Source organism: Rutilus rutilus (genome assembly GCF_951802725.1).
Source record: "Rutilus rutilus genome assembly, chromosome: 23".
Lineage (NCBI taxonomy): Eukaryota > Metazoa > Chordata > Actinopteri > Cypriniformes > Leuciscidae > Rutilus > Rutilus rutilus.
Window position 1 is genome coordinate 17,306,976 of NC_140233.1, and position 23,532 is coordinate 17,330,507.

General features: G+C 38.8%; 1 protein-coding gene across 1 annotated transcript; it reads right to left on the reverse strand.

Moving 5' to 3' along the window:
• Positions 1 to 1,493: 1,493 nt before the first annotated feature.
• Positions 1,494 to 23,138, reverse strand: trpm1b (transient receptor potential cation channel, subfamily M, member 1b). Its single transcript, XM_084397009.1, has 28 exons — positions 22,884 to 23,138; positions 21,422 to 21,646; positions 14,690 to 14,766; positions 14,061 to 14,262; positions 13,562 to 13,775; positions 13,089 to 13,213; positions 12,765 to 12,936; positions 12,011 to 12,185; positions 11,658 to 11,781; positions 9,997 to 10,069; positions 9,808 to 9,908; positions 9,540 to 9,710; positions 8,616 to 8,750; positions 8,365 to 8,415; positions 8,061 to 8,201; positions 7,947 to 7,976; positions 7,561 to 7,853; positions 7,121 to 7,349; positions 6,392 to 6,520; positions 5,445 to 5,576; positions 5,117 to 5,245; positions 4,741 to 4,992; positions 4,481 to 4,655; positions 4,075 to 4,095; positions 3,781 to 3,925; positions 3,389 to 3,591; positions 3,149 to 3,281; positions 1,494 to 3,045 (listed from the first exon to the last, which is right to left on the reverse strand). Exons 2-28 carry the CDS (start codon positions 21,497 to 21,499, stop codon positions 1,578 to 1,580), a joined length of 5,178 nt encoding a protein of 1,725 aa, XP_084253135.1. The 5' UTR covers positions 21,500 to 21,646; positions 22,884 to 23,138; the 3' UTR covers positions 1,494 to 1,577.
• Positions 23,139 to 23,532: the final 394 nt, after the last annotated feature.

The following is a 23,532-nucleotide window of genomic DNA, read 5'->3' on the forward strand; positions in this document are numbered from 1 at the left end:
CGAGCACAGCCATCTTGAAGGACATCTCAATTCTCTAATTGCACCGCGAGGAGTCGAGGATCGAGGAGTGAGGAGGCTTCCAGAGGAGTCATGAGCGAGGATACACAGGTGTATCCTATGCGGAAGAGTTTTATCGACTAAAACGTGACGCACGTATAAATTCTCCTCCCCCTTCACATCGGTCACAATAATTTTGATTTATACTTTACTTTTGCAGTTTATATAAACCACACATCTCACATATTTCAACAGGGTATCTTTCTTTATTATTATTTATTATGAATTTCTTAAATAAACAAATTTCAACAACATGAGGGCAGATCCTCTGAGCGCTGCTGATGACGCGATGAAGTGACGCTCGAGTGATCAAGGATTCCAATGTATAAAAAAAGCTTTCATTCGATCCCTCCGTCCTCGCGTCTTTTCCTTGCAGCCTTCCCTCGCATCCTACAGGGGGCGGAGCTGAGACGCGAGGAAAGGAAGCGAGGAGAGGAAACGAGGATGCACAAATAAGAATTGAGAAGCACCCAGTGAGTCTTCGTTGCTATGGATGACGTCATTACTCATGCACGAGCTTGACTGAAGTGACCACCTTGATTGGCTGATGATTGTAACGCGGGAATGATTCCAAACACCTCCCCTACGATGATGAGTCACAGGTGACAGGTCTGAGAATGCGTGCGCCACACAAGTAGTGCGAAGGACGGAAGATGATGAATAACTGAATAAATAGCCTAAATGAATAAAGAGTAAGGCAAAACAAATAGCCTAGTAGCCTAATGAAACATATGGATTGATGCAATATCTTTGCAACATTATTGAATTAATCTGTCACTATATGCCTCTGCCTACGTTTGCAAAGAGAAGAACATTTTAATTTGATTCACAATGAAACGTTACAATTAGTTTACATGCAATGAGTAGCCTAGTTTTGGTTGTTGTTGGTGGCGTTATATATTGCATTATGCCTACAATGCAAAATTGTTCCCTCGCGATTGGAAGCTCCTGTAGCCGCCGCATACGCATTTCAAAACATCGCAATGTGAAATGCCACAAAAAGCGGTTTGTGAATAGATCTTAGTGAGTTAGGAGTCCTCTCGACTTCTTTTAAGCTGTCCCAGGCTTAGGTGCTACTTTTAGGGCTAAAATGCTTCGTGAATTACTCTTAGTCAAAAAAATCCTAAAGTCCTAAAGTTACGAGTGACACGCCCATTATTTTTAGGAGTTGCTCCTAAATTTCGCTAGTTAGGAGCTACTTTTAGCCTTAAAATTCTTTGTGAATACGGCCCCAGAACAGTGAGCAAGGTTACATACTGTAATATAATGTATTTTTTTTACCTTAAATATATATAATGATGAAAATACTTTTAGTGCAAGCACACAATTAATGACCAGTTGATGATACGGTTTCAGAGATTTGCTACTCATTTAACTTGATTATGACACCTGAGTACATAATTCTAATGTAAGTATCTAGTGTTACAGGTGCATAAAAGGAATTGAATGTGTGCATCGTTCTTATCTGAGGAATGTATCTTCTTATTGGACTCCTTCAAGAGTGTCCCCTTTGTGTATGGCTACGGCTCGTTTGAAGGTACATCATCTGTTGTCTTCTGTGCTGGTTTCCCTGGATCATCAGGAGAGTCTCCACAAGCTCCAGCAAGGTCTCTTTCACTGCTTGATTCATGGGCTCTTTTCAAACTGTTTCCTAAGGACTTGCAAGGTTTTGTGGACCAGCTTTTGGATCTTCCAGGGAGGAACATTGTGTCCTCTGGCAGAGGCAGGTGGCTACCATCAACTTGGACTTCAGAATCACTGGAAACGGCACCTGTAGTTTTCTCCTCTGTTTGCTTCTCTGAACTTTTTTCCTCTCCCAGACTTCCTTCAGGATCATCTGGATCCTTTTCCATCTTCTGTTGAGTATCTTTCAGGTGTTTGTCCACTTCGTCACTTCTTTCTTCCTGGTTTACCTGATCTACATCCAGCAATGGCTCTATACCAGTCGCCCCTGTTGGGGGTAGCTCTCCACCCTTTGTCATCCCATCTTGTATTATCAGCTGAACTCTTTCGTGATTCATTGGTCCATCCGAACTGTCCAGGGTCTTCTCTCCTTCATGCATTCCCATCTCCTCTTTACCGTCTATAGTAGAAACTATCAGCCTCTGTTGTTCAGGCTGGTCAGAATGTTGATCTACCTTGAAACTGTTGCTAAACTTGTCAATCTGGTCTACCAAGGGTCTTACCATTGATACCTTTGGCATCTGACCAAAAAGACTAGGGTGTACCTTATACTCATAACCAGCACTCCAACGTCTTGTAGCTGGTGACGCATCCATTCCTTCCCCTTCTTGATTTGCTTCCCTTTCACTTGCTTGATCAAATGAGATTGTGCTCCTATACTTTCGCACAGTGGACGGGGATGTGCTTTGTATTTCTGTGGGATAGTATCTGAAAGCTTTCACCTTTTCTAGAGGATAGGAGGTAGTTGCCTGAAGTTTCTTTCTCTCAGTCATCAAGACTTCTTTCTGTGTGGCACCATCTGAAGAAGTCTGGTTGTCAGGAACTGAAGATTTTGGTGATTCTGGCTTTGTCCCATCAACCTCAACACCCTTCTCACAAGGGAAGATTCGGATGTCCACACATGAGCCAAGACGTCTTCTTGTCCCTGGAACATCTACCTCTAGATTCTGGCCATATTCCTTTGTGTTGATGTTTGTAGTGCTTATTGTTTTACTCTGATCTGCCTCTTTTTCCTCAGGTGGACGTTCATCAACACCCAGGTAATAACGGTAGAGGCTGTACCCATCAGCACTGTTGATGCTACTGTGACGTTGAAGATTAGAGGGGTCACAAATAGAGGAGGCCGTTGAGCGTGTCCGGGTCAATTCAGAGTGGTCGATTCCCACCAGTCGTTCCAATGCATTCACCATTCGGCCATTAATGTCTTCCAGCTGGGCCAAACGAAGGTCCACTGTCTGAAGGGAGGCCTTCATTGTGTTCTCCCTCTCATTCACCTCCTCAAGGCGCATGGACATGTTCTCTACCCTGTGCAGGAACAAGAAGAGTATGTTAATGTGATGATCACATAAAAAAGAAGTTTGCAAAAGGGTATTTAAGAAGTTTACCTGTATTAGTGGATTTCAATTACCTTTCATTTGTAACCCTGATACGCTCATCATTTGAAGACAGTTGCTCGTCTTCTCTCTCCCTGAAATATTCCTCCACACATTGCTCCTCAAACTCATACAGCATCTTCAGCTCTTCCGGGGTAAGAATAAGCTCTTTATGACGAAAACAGAGAATACAAACAAAAATTCATCTCATGTTCAGTTTGACCACCTGCATCTTGATTCTTTATAATTTGGTCTAATTATTTGATGAAACTCACTTAATCCTTTATCCTTCTCATCCAGTTCTCCCTCCTTTTTCTTGTTACAGCGACAGCAGAGTTTGCGGAATAGGATGTAGAGGTGGCTAAATATAATGAGTGGTGGAGGTAGCACAGGCCTGTCATGGAAGGTCATGATGAGCTGATATCTCTGAAATTTCCACACCTGGTTGGAGATGGACTTAACCTCAAAGAACGTGTTGCTTTATTGGGAGGAAACACATAACAACTAGCAAATCAAAATCATTGAACTGTTACTAAAGATACACCAATGAAGACATTTTGGTAAAGACCAATAGCCACAACTTATTCTTTATGTTGCAGCCGATCTTACACTGTTTGTTTTTACATGCAAATAAGTCATCAAAACATTGTAATGGTAGCATTCTTACTTGAAGACAGCAATGAGCAAGTTCACAAGCAGGATGTTGGCCACTAACAAATAACAGGCCATGATGGCTGGAGTCAGCCATGCTCCAGGGATGCAGGGTGGAAGCTTTTTCCCATCCTCATCATATAAATTATCTCCACAGGGGGCTGTTTAGAAAAAGCTTTCTTGTTACATTATAGTACCAGTGATGAATTTGTTTTGCATTCACAACAATTCCAATGCCATTATACCATTAGTAGTGTTATTTTTGAAAACAGTGTTTGTCATTGTGTCAAATGTTCATCGTTGTGCTTACGATTTATTTCCATTGCGTAAACTTCAGGCCATTCCAGAAGGGCAAAATAGAGACGAACAAGTGAGTTAGTGCAATTGGAAATCAATGTGTGCAACAAGAATTAATCAAACACAATATCAATCAAGAGACAGGCAGGATAATCAACTAGAAAACTGCTGCAGTGTGTACAGTCTGAAATTCTGAAAAAACAATTTGACTAACACATTTTTCTGTCTCCAAGTTTGAAATAACTAAACATTCATAAGTTTGAAAGCCACTAAGCATGAAGTTATAGGGGAAACTACAACAAACAACAGGATCACAGAGGTAATGAAGATATTAGTGAGGTGTTAGAATGGTGGATCAGACTGTTATCTATCTACCCTGGAGGCAGGAAACAAAATCTTACTATAAATTCTAGTCTTACGGTCTATCGAATCTGCAAACACCTCTCCATAAATCATCCAATAAGGCATGTAGAAGATGTTGCGGGCCAAGCGCCATGTGGGCTCCTCATCTGGGTGGAGGATGGCCTGTCGTGCCACACCGAAACTCATCAGGACCACCAACATGATCACCACAAAATACAGCATGTCAATCATCTGCAAGTCAAAAAGTCCAAATAGTTGATAATCAAGTGTACAAGGTCTAAAAGTATAATAACTTTAGTCCAATGAATTACGTTACCATTTTCCCTATCATCATGACATAGGGTCCTAGGTACTTGTTGACCCCGAATATGTCCAGCACGCGGATATACCAGAAGATAATATCCACGCAGTAGATCACACGACCGTAGCCCATGTAGGGTTCATTCTGTAGCCTAAGTAATACCCCGAACAAGAAAGTGGCGATGGCCACCATATCTGTGATGTTCCAGTACTCCTCCAACCACACGTTTATCTTTTGCTTGAGCTTGCCTGGTTCAGACATCAAGATCTGGAAGAGAGAGTACCAGAAATAGGCTACAAACTGATTCTTTACAACTGGGTCTTAGTTGATTTAACTTGAGTGCATCGATTTCTAGAGCTGGTGATTTAAGGAGAGATATTTACATCTTTACCTGTCTGACTTTCTCTAGCCCCAAAGTGATGATGTATGAAATGACGATCCACTCTTGTAAACATGGCCAACGCTCCATCTTCACCAGTACTATGTAATTGTACAGCATGAGATAGCCAAGGTAGGAAATCTGCCCAATGCATGGCAATTTTGCATTTTAGATTTTTTTTTGATTTTTTATTAATAACATAAGAAAAATATACACAATTTATTTTAACATAAAATAATATATTTCAAAATATATACTACCCAATCTGTTCTGGGTATAGGCATCCTTGCGACATTAGGACAAGCGGTTTGGAAAATGGATAAATGAATATTCTACTCACAGTATTGAACCAAAATTTGGTGAAAGGGGCATTGTAGAACTCAAAGATTTTTCTCCCAATTGGAATCTGCCTCATTTTCTTATCGCCTTCCTCCTCATCTCCTTTCTTAGAGGCTGCATCTGCGTTGGCATCCTAGATAAACATGAGGAATTTTCACAACATTTAGGATTCATAGAAACAGCAGTTGCTAAAATCCAAAAACTAAATCATCCTGGATTTGTTTTAACCAGACCAAACATAAGATTAAGAAGCCGTTTGATGCAGCATTAACCTCTCATCTAAAGTTCCCTGACTGCTCCCACCAGATTAACCATAATTACTCGGTTTGTAATAGATTGTAAACGTATCTGCACACTATATGTGACCCTGGACCACAAAACCAGTCACATGGGTCAATTTTTTGAAATTGAGATGTATACATCAGCTGAATAAATAAGCTTTCCATTGATGTATGGTTTGTCAGGATAGGACGATATTTGGCTGAGATACAACTATTTGAAAATCTGGAATCTGAGTGTCATTGAGAAAATCTCCTTTAAAGTTGTCCATTTATGTTCATAATTGTGCTGCATTCACTCACAAAAGTAGGAAATTTACAAAATATCTTCATGGAACATGATCTTTACTTAATATCCTAATGATTTTTGGCATAAAAGATAAATCGATAATTTTGACCCATACAATGTATTGATGGCTAAAGCCACAAATATCCCGTGCGACATGTGACTGGTTTTGTGATCCAGGGTCACAAATGCTTTCTATAACTAATTGATTTTTTTCCTTCCGCTTTCTATCTACATCATGTGTGGATGTGTCACGTAATACCTGTGTGTTTTTACTGATGGGTTAGGCTCATATTATGTCAGGCCAAGTGCTTTCAGTTATATACACTACACTGACCTAATAGAGGAGGGGTTTGTTTGAATAGAAGGAGTGGTGCAGTTTACCCGGCTGGACTTATCATGATCTTTGGTGTTCTTGTCCTCATTATCCACAGTGACTTGATGAGACATTTCATCACCCAGACGGAAATCCAACAGCAGGATAAAAGGCGGGAAAAAGAGGTTGAGTATCACCTGGAAGAGTTGACAGAAGCAAAATGCATATTACAAACAAGACATAGCTTACTACCAATTATAAATGTATATTTTATATTATATCAAACTTATTTTGTTTCATTCCTTGGTGTGCATATGTTTATTTTACATTTTGTTTACTTTTATTTTTATGTGAATTCTCCAGACCCAAGACGTTCTCTGTAAGCGCACTCACTGCATTCACAATATAATGGATAGGCTACATTATCAATTCTTAAATCTTACACCATTTTAGCACGATTAAAATAAATACTGAGTGACTGAAACAGTCTTTTGTTTAAATCATAGAATACACATGTTTGTTCACTATGAGCTGTATTATGTATTTCAGTATTCATGTATTTTTCAGTATTTGAAAGCTGAGCAGCGAGCTCATTGGCTACTGATAAAGCAGGAACCAATCATCTGTGCCCTATAGAGAATGATGTGATTGCAAGCAGATTGAGTTTAGCCTGCGCCATCTAGAGTTTCAAGACAGAGCTTTGTATTTACAAGTAAAATAAATTATTACGAATATGTACATTTCCAAATGAAGAACTCTGCACATTATCTTGAAATGTCTCAAAGAAAATGCCTCACCTTCAGTCCTGGGTTTTTACCCATCCTCAGGCTGCCCATCCACATGTCAGTGAGGAGCATCTGGCAGCAGGTGTGGGCTATGAAGTCTCTGTGCTTGGCAGCCACTGCCAGCTTCAGACAGGTGGAGTTACTCCAGTTCTTTAACTCGTAAGTCAACAGTTTCATGGCTAGCTGTTCATCGTGTTTGTAGGACTGATCCAGCAACTCATAGGCCAAGGTTCCAAACTCCCTAAAATTGTCAGAAGAATAATTTTACAGTGCAGAAATACAATTTTGCAGTATTTAAGTAACAAATACAATTGTTTTGATTTACTGTAACACTGTAAAACAATTTAGGAAAAATAACACTTAGCATTTAACTTAGCATGCATTTAGCAGTTGCATGCCTATTGTCTACATAGAAGTGAACCTTACTTGAAAGGGACTTTGCATTAACTCACTTGGAGTTGTTATCGAGGTCTTGAGATATGTCATCCACCATCTCACTCTGAGACGACTCGTGAGCCATAGCTTTGAGGAGCTTACAGGCCACCAAAGCTTTAGCCATAGCCTCCTCGCCCCTCTGCCACAGAAACAGAGACATCTTCTGCCGTTTCATCAGCACTGCCCAGACCATCAGCTCATGAAACGGGTAATGGAAGCGACAGACCTCTGGGTCATCCACGTCAATGTCCTCTTCCTCTTCTTTCTTCTTCTTTTGCTTCTTCTTGCCTTTTGACCTTGGCTCATCATCCTAATGAGGTGAGCAGGATATTTATATTAATAAAGTTATTGTGTGATCTGTCAGAGAATATAATTAAAAGAAGGTCAAATATTTGACGTGTACCTCCATTCCAAGTAGCTTCAAGGCTTTAGGCTACAAATAAAGGGACATTAAATGATTTAGACTAGTTGTACATGATTGAAACATTTACTAGTTTTATTAACCTCTACGTCTCACCCTCTTCAGTCCATAAAGATTGTTGTAAAGAGCTCTGAAGTTTTTCCTTGTGTAGTTACAGCGATAGGCTCCGCCCATCAGGTACTCCACCACTAGTCCAATGTCAATCAATGTGATTTGGTAATCCGGTGGGAGATTCCCCTTTGAAATCAAAAGAACAAATGTTGTTTCTCCTGAGATGTTCGTCATATTAAGTTTACTGAAAATACATGCACGAAATATTATATTTTTACATTTTCCTCAAAAAACATAAGCAGTCGAGTTGAATTAATGAGAATATAGAATTAAAGTCAGATAGCTTTACCTTTTTAACATCTCTTACTACAATATGTAGTGTGTTGGCAGGACCAAGTTTCTGATAAAAACAAACAAACAAAAACAAAACACACACACACACACTCAAGATTGCGTATGACTGAGTAATAAAATGAGCAATATTAAAAAATATGACAGCAGGGCTTGCATTTTTCCCCCCAGTGGATTAATGAATTGCTCTCATCCTCTATTGTGCTTCTTTTGTGATAAGCTCCAAAATGATAATGTTATGGTGCTTACAGTGTTGTATAACTCCTCTAATCGAGGGATGGTTAGAAAATGGTGAATGTTTACACCGTTTTCTATCAGGAGCTTGACAAAATCCACTCTGTCCAGAACCAAAGCATCCATCATGGCCTGCTCGAGGGAGTTCACCTGAAGAGGGCGACAGTGAGCAAGAATTTACAGTGAGGAAAAGCTAAACACACTGAAGCACTAAACTTAAAGCTAAGTATGTCGTATATGTGAGATTATCTAGTTTGGTAATGGTGGACTATAAACCCTGTTCCAAATGTCTCACTTAAGGACCAGTGATTACTGCAGATAGTGTACGACAAAATAATGGCAAGAAAAAATGTCTGTTAAGCAAAGCTGCATGAACAAAATGACTCTTATGAGCCACTTCTGTTTAGTGAATCAAAAACCTACAGAACAAACAGTGAAGTCTGATTCACAATCAAATGACTCTGATTATAATCTGGTTCTTTTAATGAACTGGTAACCTAAGCTGCGTCCGAAATCGCATACTTACCTAATATAGTAGACGAAAAACAGTATGTGACAAAAGCAGTATTTCCAATAAAAGAGTAATAAAAGAGTAGGCAAAAAAATACCTGGATGACCTTCTACTTCCAGCGAGATTCTGGTGTGCATATAATAATATAGAACATACTTTTTTAGCAGTAATCACTCAAATTCAAAATAAGTACCCACTCAAGAGAGTATGCGATTTCGGACGCAGCCAACAGACTCAAGAACTCTGGAGTTTCTGGATTGAATCAGTCTGACAAATCCTTCATTTCAAGTTTTGTGCACTTAATGTTCATGAGGAAAACCAGCAAGACTTCATTTAAAAATGGGTTATATATTATATTATATTATATTATATACAAAATACTTTAATAATGGTGGAAATGATGGTGCAGAGGGACCACACTGTCTTACCCAGTTGAGTAGTTCTAACTTTCTGGGGTCAGTTTCCTCTGGTTGTTCTGGTTTGGCTTTGCCTCCTTTGCCCTTTTTTCCTCTGGCCTTTCCTTTGTTACGTTGAGTTGCTCCTTTCTGCTTTTCTTTTGGTGCTGTGCTGGTGGAGATGCTAGCAAGGGCACTCGCCGGCTATGAAAACACATTTTACAACTTAAGAAAAGTCTCTGAGAAATAATTATTGTCTTATTTCTTGGGTATATTTTTAAAAGTCACATATTTCACTCACTGGTAGGTTGTGCCCATACACAAAGATTTGGTTGCGTGCTATGTCAACTCTATTCCAAGCCAAAGCCAAGCTCAGTTGATCTGGAGCTGATGCGTTTGTTCCTGAATTACAATGAACACATTTAAGCTCATTTTTAACCATGGACCAAAACTGTGGTAAAATTTTAGAAGGTCTGCATTCTCACAATACCTTTCAGTAATGCAGTCAGGATAGCCATTTCAATGTCATCTTGTCCCTCAGCGCCCATTCGAAAGACTGTTATCTACACATAACAAGTTAAATGGGGCAGCAAAACTAACACTTGACACTTTTTAATACCTTTATTTTGGGCAAGGATGTGAGCTCATTCAGAATTGGGTGATGAAAATTAATGGAAGATCTGTTTTCATGGATGAATGTTTGGCTTAATTTGATCAGAATTAAGTACTAACTCTGCATAACTTCATAGCTCTCAAATTAAGTAATACTGCTTTCCTTGTTTAAGATGTCTGGTATCAAATTAAATTACCTCGGAGCTGCAGTCACATGCACGGTAATATTAAATGTAATCACGTTGACGTGGATGAGTGGCCTTATTTCAAGACACTCCTGAGTGTTAGCATTCATTGCTAATGAGAAACTTATGGCTGAGTCTGCAGTTAGATTAGTATCTCATGGCTACAAAGGGTTGCAACATCTAAACCTAAACACTTAATATTTTGAGAATGAATGTATGTCAATTTCATGTTAAAAATCTCTGTTTAAGCAAACCATTTTTTACACAAATTGCTTGGGGAAACATTAGCATGCTTGTTTTCATACTAGCATCGGCTAAGCTATCAATAGTCACTTTTAATAGTGTGCTTGAATTGAATTTTTAAGTACATTTATGTCCCTAATATCCATATAGACCAAAGGTTTTATGTATGTACATGGACTTGAGCTCTTAACATACATTAGCATCTCATTTTATGTAAAATATGTTGTGGAAGCCATTAGCCTATCTAATGCCAGACAACGTGATGTGATATCTCTGTAATAAGCAGGAGATGTACAGTGTGGATTAGAGAGAAATGGATCCACCCCCCACTCCCCCCTCCCCCCTCTGCTCATATTCAGGAACAGGGTGAATGAGCGTAGCTGGTAAGCAAGAACAGGTGGCACTTCACTGATCCTAGTCCAGATGTATAGAGCTACAGATTATCTCCTGTCCTGAAGCAGTATTACTAAATACTTAACATATCACTTACCCTCAGTTAAAGCTGCAGCGGCACAAATATTACCATTAGCCGAGCACTGGGTCACTGGGTAAATATCTGGTGATTGTGAAGTCCATTCTAACTAATGGACTCAGAAAGCACTTCTTTTCTACCAGATAATGTTGTAAATTGCATGCTTGTCATCCGTTAATCACAACGGTCTCATATGTGAAGCAAAATCATTAGTCGCTTCTGATAAGAGTGTCTGCTAAATACTTTACATGTAAATGTAAAGATGTGATGTGATGTACCTGATTAATACAACTAGGGAGCAGATGTAGATGAATGCATGAGACAGACACATGAATAAAAACACACGACAAAATGAATAATGAATGGGAATGTTTATTGATGAAAGTTTGCACAAAAAATATTCACTCAATATTTAGTCTGATCTAGCTGGTCTCCCAGCCTGGCCAAACTGGTCTCTCTAGAACAAGCTGAAAAGCCAATCTAAAACCAGAAAACCTGACCAGACTGAGAGACAACCTAAGAGCATCTTAGACTGGTTATAAAAGTTTTTATTTCATCAAGAAAGGAAATGAATGGTTTTGTTTTAATGAATGTTGGTCTACATTTGTTACATGATCTTAAGCCATTGTAAATACTTACCAACTCCCTCTTCTTCATGCATTCCATGACCATTAACAGAATCTGCCCCGACTGCATTTTGTTGTAGTTAAAGGTTTTCTGGATGGTGACCAGCAGTTGCTCTTTTGCGTCCTCGTTTACCAGTCTGAAAATACAGTTGTGATAATGAACAGATTGGGCAACTGATTATCAGTGTTCCTATTAATGATGGGTCTTGTACTAGAAATTTAAGGGATTATGTTCAGGTAGCTGGTCATCTTGATTACATCTATGCATCAATAAATAAATAAAAAATTATGGAATTTTGCGACTGAAAAATCAGAATCAAGTAACGTATTCCAGAGATCTGTTTAATTATGATTATTAACACTCACCCTTCAATCTCGGAGTATTTGTGGGCGAAGGAAATAATATCAGAGGCTCGACCACTGCCATCACAAACCACTACAGGCACAGGCGGTTCCTCACGCAGGCTTTCCAGGGCAATGGAGATGACATTGGGACCCCCCTCCACAATCAGACACACCACCGGTACACCCTGGCCCAATCCTAACACGCATACACACAAAAAAGCAATTCACTTACCTAAATGTTTTGATTTTCTTAGTACAGGGATTGTGCACATATCAATATAATACTATTACAAAACATTAGCCTGAATGTTTGAGCCTTTTGGGTGTTGTTTTTTAAATCTTATTTTCAATTACTCCAAATGCATGCACATAAAAAAATCAAAAAGCCCTTTTGTGATTAACAAAAGGAGTGGTATTTAAAAGTCGGAAATGTGGGGAGTACAATCATTTTAATTTGCTGCTCCCGGGTCTGATCCTAGATCAGCCGATGACGATGTGAGTGGTGACAGCTGAGCCTCCCTTTGCTGTCCCTGCCTTATCACAAGCTCCAGGCATAGGATGACAAAGGGAAACCCACAGGTCACAGACAGCAAAGCCTTGATCAAACCTGTAATGGCATGGAGCATATCTCCATTGGTCCCCGACCCCATCACTGATAATCAGGATATATCTTGTGTATTCAAACCCTTAGCGAGCTTTCAAATGCACCCTCTTAGGAGATCAGAGGTACATTAGACCTAAAGCAGATAAGATTCGCTGATGCTACTGCACTTACGCGTGTTAATCTTCTGGAGTGAAATGTGTTTCTCCAACTGCCTGCGTAGTTTGACCTCCGCCCCATATTTCCCACATGTGCCATTATCGGATAGTATGAAGTGCGAGTGGCTATTGTTGAGAACGGCAAGTTTGCTCAGAGGGTTGGAGATGGCCTGGTACGGTTTGTTCACCTGAAGAAGAACAAAACATTGCGGATGTCAGTAGACAAGTATGAAGCTTCTACTATTAGTTGACGTAGCATAACACCTCAGAATATTAGTTTAAGGTACAAGTTTATGAGCACCATCATGATTTGTATTATATACCGATAGATCATGCTTACATCTTTTCCAATTAAATCCTCTTTGCTCTCCAGGATTCCCCATGGAGCGATGCCTATAGCGCAAACCTTCCATCTGGATTTAGAAGAGTGGTCCTTCAAAGCATCTCCAACGTGCCGGATTACTCCTACATTGTGAGAGTAACAGATTAAGGAAACACTCTTAAGCACATCTGATGTCAAACAAATCACATATCCCTAAGAAAACCAGATTGAAGATGGATTCAAATGTTGGATGATTTCAACTGTGTGGATTGAATTCGTACTTGTAGACCAGGAGTGGGCACCTCTGATCCTGTCATGCAGAGTTTGTCTCTATCCCTAATTAAACGCACCTACTTTTATTTTCTAGTAATCCTGAAGATTTTGGTTAGATTTTTCAGGTATGTTTGACTGGGGATGGAGCTCACCTCTGCAAGACAGTGGCCCTTTAGGACTGGATTTGCTTATCCCTGTTGTAGACCATAAATACCCACCGGTGCTTACTCCACCAGTGAAGATCCATGCTCCGGTAGTCACGGCAGCCTTGATCAGGCCTTTCCCAAAGACTTGCTTTAGTTTGGGCTGCAGGTCAAAGTTCTGGAGACCACCGTGAACTGATATGAGCAGCGTGGGCAACTCCAGCTGCCATTCCTTCACCATGAGATGCAGCAAGCTGTCCGGTTTAGTATCATGCGACACCCGAATGTACTGTAGGAAAGATTGCATTTTAAGATTAAAAGGCAAATTTAACTGTCGTTCTTCATGTTCATGAATCTTTTCCTGCAATTATGTAACCACAAAAGCGGTTTGGTTGGTTATTTAGACTTTGTCGGATGTAAAATTCAACTCTCAAGGGGAATTTATTGAGAGTTAGTTTGTTTATTGCCATGCACTTACAGGTAGTTAACAAATAAGTTTTCCATTGAAATACCAGGAGCAAAAGTAGCGCAACTAGTAAGCGAATTCACCCAATAATGTTCAAGATATATATACCATGGCTTTGTTGACAAATCCTCCTCCTTGAAATTCAATGGTGCCGTAAGCGTCAGTAGGGGTGGTGTGGGTATGTCTGACCACCGACCATTTTTCTTGAGGAGGGTCCACTTGCACAAGATGGTTCTCTTCTGATGGCTTGTTGGTGGCGGCGCCTGCTGCAATGGCCGTGTGTTGAGTCACTAGATAACCACAGGCGCACCTGAGGAAAATCACAGCAGAAGTAATGTTGGAAGTTTGTTTTATAGCATGCAACAAGATGTGGCTCAATTAGCTGACATTTCATCATTGAAATAATTTGGTTGGAGGGTACTGTCTATTCTTTCTACACATATAAACCACCTATCAGGGCTGTGTCTAAACCGTGGTTGGTGTTGGTACACGCATCAGCGCACATCCTGGCATCCCTCCACATACAGGAAGTGTGGTGGACTGAACTACACCGATCCCTTCATATTCAGCCCTGAAACATGCCCACACAGTGATCTGTAAAAGGGCTTATGATGTCACACAATCACCCCTCATTACATAAGAGACTAAAAAGGCTCTAAACAAAATGAGTCATAGAGGTAATTTGTCTTGCACAATGGTGTCATTATATGGACTTGGTTGCGTGTTCTTTAGCTCACCGGGTTGGATCCTTGGCTGGAAATATATTGATACATTCTCTTTTGTAAAAGGTTCTCTCAATCCAAGCTCTCTGGCACTAGGAAACAGAGAAGAAAAAGTAGTAAATATGGTGTAAAATTATCTGAAAATATACGTTAATGTTTCACAATTCAGATTATTAAAATAAAATAAAACACCTTTCTGACCCTCACAAGCAGAGAAGGCAGTAAATAAAGTGGAAGAGTCTTCGTATTTAGGTTTTAAAGTTTCACAATTCACATTATTATGAAATTAAAATAAAATAAATAGTAGTTTGGTTCTAGAAACAATTATACAAGCACAAACCTTCAACATTACACATATACAGTATTTAATGTACCATCCATTTTTACCATCAGACCTCATATTTCAACATCAGTTACAGCAAGAACTGCTTTTAGTCCCTTGAGTTTGCCTAGAGTGAATGGAGTAAATCCTCTTTGCAATGATAATCCTTACTAAAGCATGAGTGGTACAGTACGCGCAAGCTGTAGATATACAGAAAATACCGAAGAGAAAATATGTACATGGCAAATGCATAAAAATTAATAACTATGGGCACTTCTTGTGAAATGCATTTGTTCACTAATATCACAGATCAATGTGCTTTTAGTAATATACTAATACACAGATAATGCTGGTCATTTACAGTTCCCATAGTTATAACACTGCAAATCAACTGTTGCTTTTGGTCAGGATGTGTAGATATATCAGTTGAATGAAAGACCATCCAGAGAGTCTAGCCTGTGGCCTGTTTTGCTTGTAATTATTAGTGCATAGCAAATTAGAGTTCAAACCCTGTTCCAGACCAGAGATATTCATCTCTTTTTTCTGTTCAGTGCCATGGAAACCCACCAACATTTTTAGCTTTTGCAAAAGACCATGTCAGATTTTGCCGTGCCAGCTTTGTGATTGTCCTCTTGCTCTGGAAGAAATGAACCTTTGGTTCAAAGCAATATCTGTCTGGGCTTTTGTTGTTGGTTCAGCCCTAATTAAGTTGAAAACTTTTGAGGCAAATCTGCTCCGAAAAATCAGTCACAGGGCAGTAGTCAAGATAAGAAAGACAGAACATGTTAGAAACCCACCAAACCATGACTTTCCATTGCACAATTAAAAATGTAAAGCAATGAAAACTAATATATATGTAAACATTGTTAACAAAGATGTTTTTTTGCTGTTGCAGGGAGAAAACACAAGAAAATATTGGTAAATTATTCTCAAGTTTTATATTTCAATACTACGATCTTCTAAACCCAGTCCTGATCATTCCTATCCCATCCTCACAGTAGCATCAGTAGACCATGGATCCATGGGTTCCTTCTATTCAACTAGCGTTAGCTAGCAGGGGTCCTACCTGTGGAGCCTCTAGTCGACGTTAAGAAAGTGCCAACGGGAAACTTTCTGCATCTGTGTCCCTCCTGGAGCTCTGCTGGCGAGGGGTGCTCTTTCCCAGAGCGCCAGCACTCAATGAATCCCACAGGACATGAAACTTCATCACTTTATGAGGGGCTGTTCATATGATGAGCATGTGAGCAGGCTCTTTGTTCGGGGCACGTCCCATGACTCCAGTTCAAGGTAATCCTTTTGGGAGTCCCATGACCCCTCTCTCCTTGCCCACAGGGTATTTTCATCCCTCGCTGGAGCAAAGCACAACAAATCTACTTTGATAGCTTCACAACCCCCATGAAACGCACTCCTTAAGCTCAGAAAACCTTTTGCGACGGCTTTTATACCTCAAACACTCTTCACAAGTTGATGAGAGTCAGGTTTGTATCTAGAAATGAACAGGAATGGGAACTCACCAAGCCTTTCATTTGAAAGTGTCACCCTCCTCTGAACACTTTGATTTCAAGCCCAATTTGCATAATTGAGAGAATTGGGCATTCTTTTGAAAAGAGGCCTAGTTAAAACATGACAGGACTCCAGTTGGGGGCAAGGTCATCCAACACTAATTGTTGTTAATCTCTATTTTCACCAACCATATTGTGAAGGGAAAATGGTTCTGACGGACTAACAATCACGTCTAAGCATTGATGACTCTACTGACTTTATTCTTTTAGGGAAGAATCTTTTATAAAAAAGAAAAGAAAAGAGAAGTCTTTAACCACCAACCATAGTGAGGAACACTACTCAGTAGAAGATGTTTCATCTGTTGATTTAAGAAGATCCACTTGTGAAAATATTAATAATACTTAATAATGAATTAATAAATTGTGAAATAAACCAGTGGTTTGGTTTTATGAAGCTATCAGTAGTTGATAAAAGAATATCAGTAAATCATTCTAAGGTGGTTTTGGCTGGTCTCCCAACCTGGTTAAGTTGGTGTTTAAGCTGGTCTACTAGCATGACCATCTTAAAATGCCCTCAAAACAGACCAGTCTGACCAATTTGGCCATGCAGGGAGATTATTTAACGACATTGGGCTGGTTACATATTATATTATTCAGCAGGGTTGCTTGGTCAACCATTGCAAACATGGGGAGATTACACCCAAAATTAAGATGCCCATTTAGCCCTTCATGGGTCAAATAGATGTGCTGAGATCATTGGTTTAAAGTGCTTTTCAATGGGTTATTTCTTCAACCATCTCACTCTTTCAGCAGTCTGATACTGTCCTCAAAACCCACGTGGACTACTGGTAATTAAAGCTCTTGAAGACAAAGGGCTCTTGCCACTGCAGTAGTTCAGCCAGTATGACGCACTTATTTCGGCTTGTTTAAACTCATTATCCACAGCAATTAAAACTCAAATCTGCTGAGCACTCATCAGCTTTGTTAGAGTTTTCCTCGGAAAATGGACAAAAGCTCTCTGGAAGGAAAAACCTGATTTTCTTGCTCAAATTAACAAGGCCTATAGCAAACCTGGCAACAATCAACACCATTGAGTCTTTCCACATAGTCAGACATCTCGCACATTGTTGCTCAACTAAAAAGGCATTTGTTCATAAATAGGATTGCAGCTGCGATTTGTGAGAGCTGAAAAGGGGAAATCAGATTAAAAGTTTATGCAAACCTTTCCCACAGTTTGTGGTCAAGTCTGCATTTTCACATTGTAAAGGCAAAACCCACAAAGACATGGTAAATAAATACATACTTTCTAAAATTTGATATAGCATAGCCTGTTAACACACTTCATGCATTGTTTGAGTTTCTTCAAAACCAGACACTGATGATCACATGAGAGGGCAACGGTCCGGGGACCCATTCCTTAGAACTAATGAGCAGTGTGGGATTTGATTTGTGCTCACAGTTCAACTCACAACTTTGTAAAAAAATAAAAATAAAATTCTATCTGTCTGACTATCTATCTATCTAGCTCTATGCTGTATATTTGTGAACATCTAGCAAGACAAAGACAAATATCTTTGAACACTGTGTGAGTATTTAATTTTTTGCCCTAAATCCGATTTGAAAACTACTGTAGAACTTTCTCGGTATTTGTGGATAGGTGTTCATCCTCTAAATCAGTCTTGACCTGTGAGGTTCCCCAAGGATCTATCCTATCCCCTATTTTGTTTTATCTATATATGCAAATCGATGTGCCTTTTACGCAAAATGACAGCCATGGTTTGAGTGCTTTAATCTCTTTTTTTGTCAGGTATTAAAGCATGGATGTCCCTAAATTTCTTAAATCTCAAGGAAAGTAAGAAATATGCAAAACCTCTCTTTGAGGAGGTGTATAAGAGTTAAATGGGGCTAGTCTAAGTTTCATTTATGTGTTTATGTTGCATTTTACTGTCATACTGTTGGTACACAAGGTCAACTACTGTTGTTTTATTGTGCTTTATAAATAAATTGAGATTGAGATCTTGCTTGTAAAGACCTTTTTATGTAATTTTAAGATCTTAAACTGAAAAGCTATATGTTTTTTTGTTTGCCGTAGGCTGTTCTGATGGTTGCCAATGTAGTATTATTGAGGTTATACCAAGTTCGAAGACAATGGTCTGTAGAGATCTGGGCAAGTTTAACATGCTTAACCTTTTTAAAACAGTACGTTTCCCCTCTTACTCTGTCTCTAAAAAGACTCATTGTCTCTGTGGGTTTGAAAATCCAGTTAGCCATCATCACATGAGACCAACATGTCACTGATTAGCCTTGAGATTTCTTAGTCATAAGACACATTTTTTAGACAACTATGTTTGTGTGAGAGTGTTTTTCTCTGTCTGGGAGGGGGGAAGGGACAGAGACCGAAAAGAGAAATTATTGTGAATTTTTGGAGGATGCATGCACATGTCAAAGGAGGTGTTTAAATAACCATATCTTTAGACTGGACACAACCCCTTAAAAACTTTCTGCATGAGTCTATTTGCAGGTGCTGTCATCTTTCCCAATTATTTTAGTTACCTTTCTTTGTGAAATTTGTTTTCACTGTACTGCTAAACAATAATAGCAGTATTACATTTATTCACTACATTCATCATACATTCATCATTTATTCATAAACATTCACAGGAATTTGATTTATGTATTCTGACTCATTTACCCTCTACTTGTACTGAGTAGATGTTTACTTTGACAACTCCTACAAGTCCAAAATGTGCCTCTTGGCATTGGCACAAGAGTCTACCACCGTAAAGATATATTCGATTCCTTCTGAAGGCTATATCTTCATTGTTAATCACATGAAATTGGACATTTGAAAGTAGGGAGTTAAAGTGCTTAATCTTGCCTAGCTGCTGGTGCTCATACTGGGCATTATGGGGGATTAGAGGCAGCAGAGGAGCATCAAACCACAGAGGTGCCGCTCATTCTGGTGCTGCTGGAGAAAGTTGCGTTGCTTGTTTGGGCTTAGAGCCGCCCTTTTGGTTTCTCATGCGATCGTTAAGATTAGGATTTGGATTAGTAAGAGATTTAAAAGATGTAAATCTGTTTTATATAATGTATCTCTAACTTCATGCTTTGCAACATAGCAACAAGTTAAATTTGCTTTTTAGCTTCATGGGAGCAGCCGTGGTTAGTGGTGCAACTGTAGAGATAATCTGCAAGTTTTAAAGACGGAAATCAGTTTATATTATATTATATTATATTATATTATATTATATTATATTATATCATATTATATTATATTATATTATATTATATATTTTATTTATAGGTGCCTTACATGACACTCAAGGACACCTCACAAACACAAAACAATCAACATTAAACAACAAATAATCAATATTACAGCGAGACTGGACAAAAGCATCAAAGCAATCACATAAAAGCCTGCCTAAAAAAATGGGTCTTAAGGCAAGATTTAAAAACAAGAAGACTTTCATTGTTTCATACATCCTGTGGCAACAAGTACCATAAATAAGTTCCATGACTAAAGGCTCGGAACCTTAGAAGCTGTGCGAGTTTGAGGGAGAACAAGAGTGAGTGCAGAAGACGATCTTAAAGTACGACTAGGAGTGTAGATATGAAGAAGGTCAGATAAGTATAAAGAAGGTCAGATAAGTATAAAGGGGCAAGATTACTGAGTTCCTTAAGTAAGAAGAAGGATTTTAAAATCAATACAATATTTAACCGGGAGCCAATGCAAGTGTTGTAATATGGGAGTAATGTGTTCAGTTAGAGGAGTTCTGCAAATAATACGAGCAGCTGAATTCTATACTAGCTGGAGTTTGTAGAGAAGCTTTGAAGGCAGGCAAAAAAAAAAAAAAAAAGAAAGAAAGAGTGTTACAGTAATCAATATGGGAAGTAACTAAAGCATGAACAAGAATCGCAGTGCTCTTTAGACAGAGAGCTGGATTAAGTCAATTAATATTACGTATGTGGAAATATGCAAAGCGAATGACACTGCTTCGAATGAAAAAGTACTGTTAAAGATGACACCCAAACGTTTAACCTGTTTAGAAACAGATACTGGCAAATTATCAATATTCAAAGGGGAAAATTTAGATTTGGCCAGATTGGGTTTTGAACCAACAACAACAAGAACAAAAAATCAGTTTTACTGCTGTTAAGATTTTACAAGATCTTTTAACAAGATTTGATGTAAACCTCTCTTTAATCTCAGCTATACAATCTGAGATGATAGATGGAGGAAAAGTAGAGGTAGGTTTGGAGAACAGGTAAAGTTGGGTATTATTGGCATAGTAGTGGAATTGAATACCAAATTTCCTAAATATTACCAAGGGGTAGAAGATAAATAATTAATAAAAGAGGACCCAAAACAGACCCCTGAGGAACACCAGAATTGATTCACAAAGACTTTGATCTAAACTGCTTCAACTGTACAAATTGAGTATGAATATAATATGATAATAGTTTACCAAGCCTCACTAACAATTCAAAAAGAAGTTAAGAAGCATATGCACAGATATAATAACAAGCAAAATGATTCTACATCTAAGCCAAAAAGGAATGTCATGAAAAGAATTGTAAACAATATGTAGCCCAAGCTGATTGGACTGTCTTCTAAACTCTGCCCCATTCGTACAAACTGATTGGACGAAGACTAAACCCTTCAAGTTTATGTCTAAATCGTTTTTAAGGTTTAGTTTTTAGTTTTAGTTTTTGCAGTACTTGAAAATGTATTTTTATGGTTTAAGTTTTAGTTAATGATAAGAATCCTGCTGTGAATATCTGGTTCAGTATCATGTCACATACTCCTGACTTCACTATTAAAGAAAAACATACTTTCGCTCTTTTCAATCACCTCTAGATCATTAAATCATATAATAGGAAACAGCCCTAAACGTCACTAAAACCAGTGGACACTCTTACCTTCTGTGACCCTGATGGTGTGCGTTTGATGGAGGCCCGTGTGATGGATCCACTGGCTCTCCTGCCGCCCCTCTCCATGTGTCCGGTTCACGCTGCACCTCAAAGACTCATGACCGTGTCGGACCCTCTAAGACCCTCTTTTGCTCTGTCTCTAAAGCGGTCCCAGCACTAGCAGTGCAAAAGCTCATCTCCTGATGTTCACTCTTTGGGTTCTCCCGCCCTTAACTGACAAGACAGAAAGATGCAGATGAGGATAAAACATCTCTCGATGACACGCTTGACACATAGACCCCGTTTCCTCCGCTTGACAGCCTGTAATCAGGATTAATGCAGCCAGCTCTTGGGAGCTTGCGACTTTAATGGGGGAGAGATTTAATAAATGGTTATTGAAGGTAAATCTACTTTGGGACACTGTGGCCCAAAAAGGTTATGAAGAACTTTGTGAGGATATGTCTCCTGGACTGAAGACTTGAGTTGCAGGAAGATAACAGGTACATTACCTGTGATATGTCAGAATGACTGTGGTATAGTTGTAAAGTGAAGAGAAAGTCTGTGAGGACGGAAAGGTTTCCAAACCGTATAACAATATATACCTGCTTAATAGTCCAATACAAGAGTCTAGCACTCTACAACCAAGGGATTATTGAAAATAAACAAGTATTAAATGAATTTCATTTTTCATTTTCTAAATACATGCACACAGAAATAAAAGAGTCAAACAAATTAAACCTGAAACAGATGTGCACCTTCCAAACCTTTCAAATAAATTACATTGAGAGGAACCTTTCTGTAAATGCAGTGTGAACATTTGAAAAAGTAAAATAGAATACTGCCCCCTTGTGCTTATTGTTGTTATTCTATGTGTGTTCAGGGTCCCTTTTTATTAAAGTGTCCATGTTACACACACTTTATATTCTATTATAAACATTATATCGATTACCCTACATCTCATTTCACTATTGCTCCTCGTTTCCTTTGACCAATCGTGGCTGCCCAGAACAAATAAATAGCCTATCAGAATGCATATTAGAATATTTATGAGTGTATATATGTATAATTATGAGTTTATAAGATGCATCATCTAATGCATAAAAAGACAGCATTATGTAGAGGTACAGCTTTTTAAGCAATAAACAAGTTTCTAAAGTTACATAAGAGTAGTGATTTGTTGATAGCTTGATTTTGTATTTGTGAGGCTTTGTGCTTACTAAAATGACAAATATCATAATTAATATAAAAATCAATCCAAAAAATGGCTTCATGCACGAGGGGATTTAAAACAAGCCAGGACAAACACTGATATGTTTACAGGCTAAAATGAAAACATCTAATTCCTCCAACACTTTGATTAAATGCCACAGATGAGTACATTTGCTAATTGAATCTTGGACACAGGCCTACAATAAACTCACAACAATAAAATCTGAAGTGCCTAAAGATGAGCAGTCATTCTAGCTCTTACCTGTGCTGAATTCTGTCAACTTCACATCAGATTATATTGTGGTCTAAACAATGAAGTTTGTCCTCAAACAGAAGTGCCTTCCCTCCATGAAACAATACTCAAAGTGTTTCCATTGCTTTAAGAACAGATAATGCATAATTTCTCCTCGTAAGCAGACACAAATGAGCTTTATGGGCGCAGATGGCTCAGGCGCACATTCTAATTCCCTACAACTCCTGAGCCTGTTGTGCTCACCAGAGCTCTCCAAAAAACACTGAGGCTTCCCATGTACAGAATGTAGTTGCTGAAACCAAACTATATGGCTTTTTAGCATGAAAAATGTAAAAATGCATGTTGCCCCCTGAAACCATGGGGTTGTAATTTAAAACAGTATTTACCCTACACCTTTGACCTGTCCTGAAAAAATAAATATCTTTTATTTATTTTATTTAATATGTGAAGACAAATCACATGATCTCCCCTCTCAGGAATGTGCTGACACCCAATCCATCATCTTAATCTGGATTTCCATACACTAACATTGACCAGAGACCTTAATTCACAATGCAGGATTAAGAACATGAACATTTCATCTGTGCTGGTAGGGACACATCCAAGTCCAATTTCACATCCAGAATGAGTTGTTTTGTATAAAGCTAATGTACAAGAT

Bases quoted from the DNA above. Each gene is read 5' to 3' on its own strand.
- trpm1b (XM_084397009.1), bottom strand. From the start codon at position 21,499: ATGGAGAGGGGCGGCAGGAGAGCCAGTGGATCCATCACACGGGCCTCC. The intron at 7,854-7,946 runs GTACACGTCAAA...TCACCTCATTAG, and splicing joins TGAAGCTACTTGGAATGGAG to GATGATGAGCCAAGGTCAAA. The intron at 3,926-4,074 runs GTAAGCACAACG...TTTTCTAAACAG, and splicing joins TTACGCAATGGAAATAAATC to CCCCCTGTGGAGATAATTTA.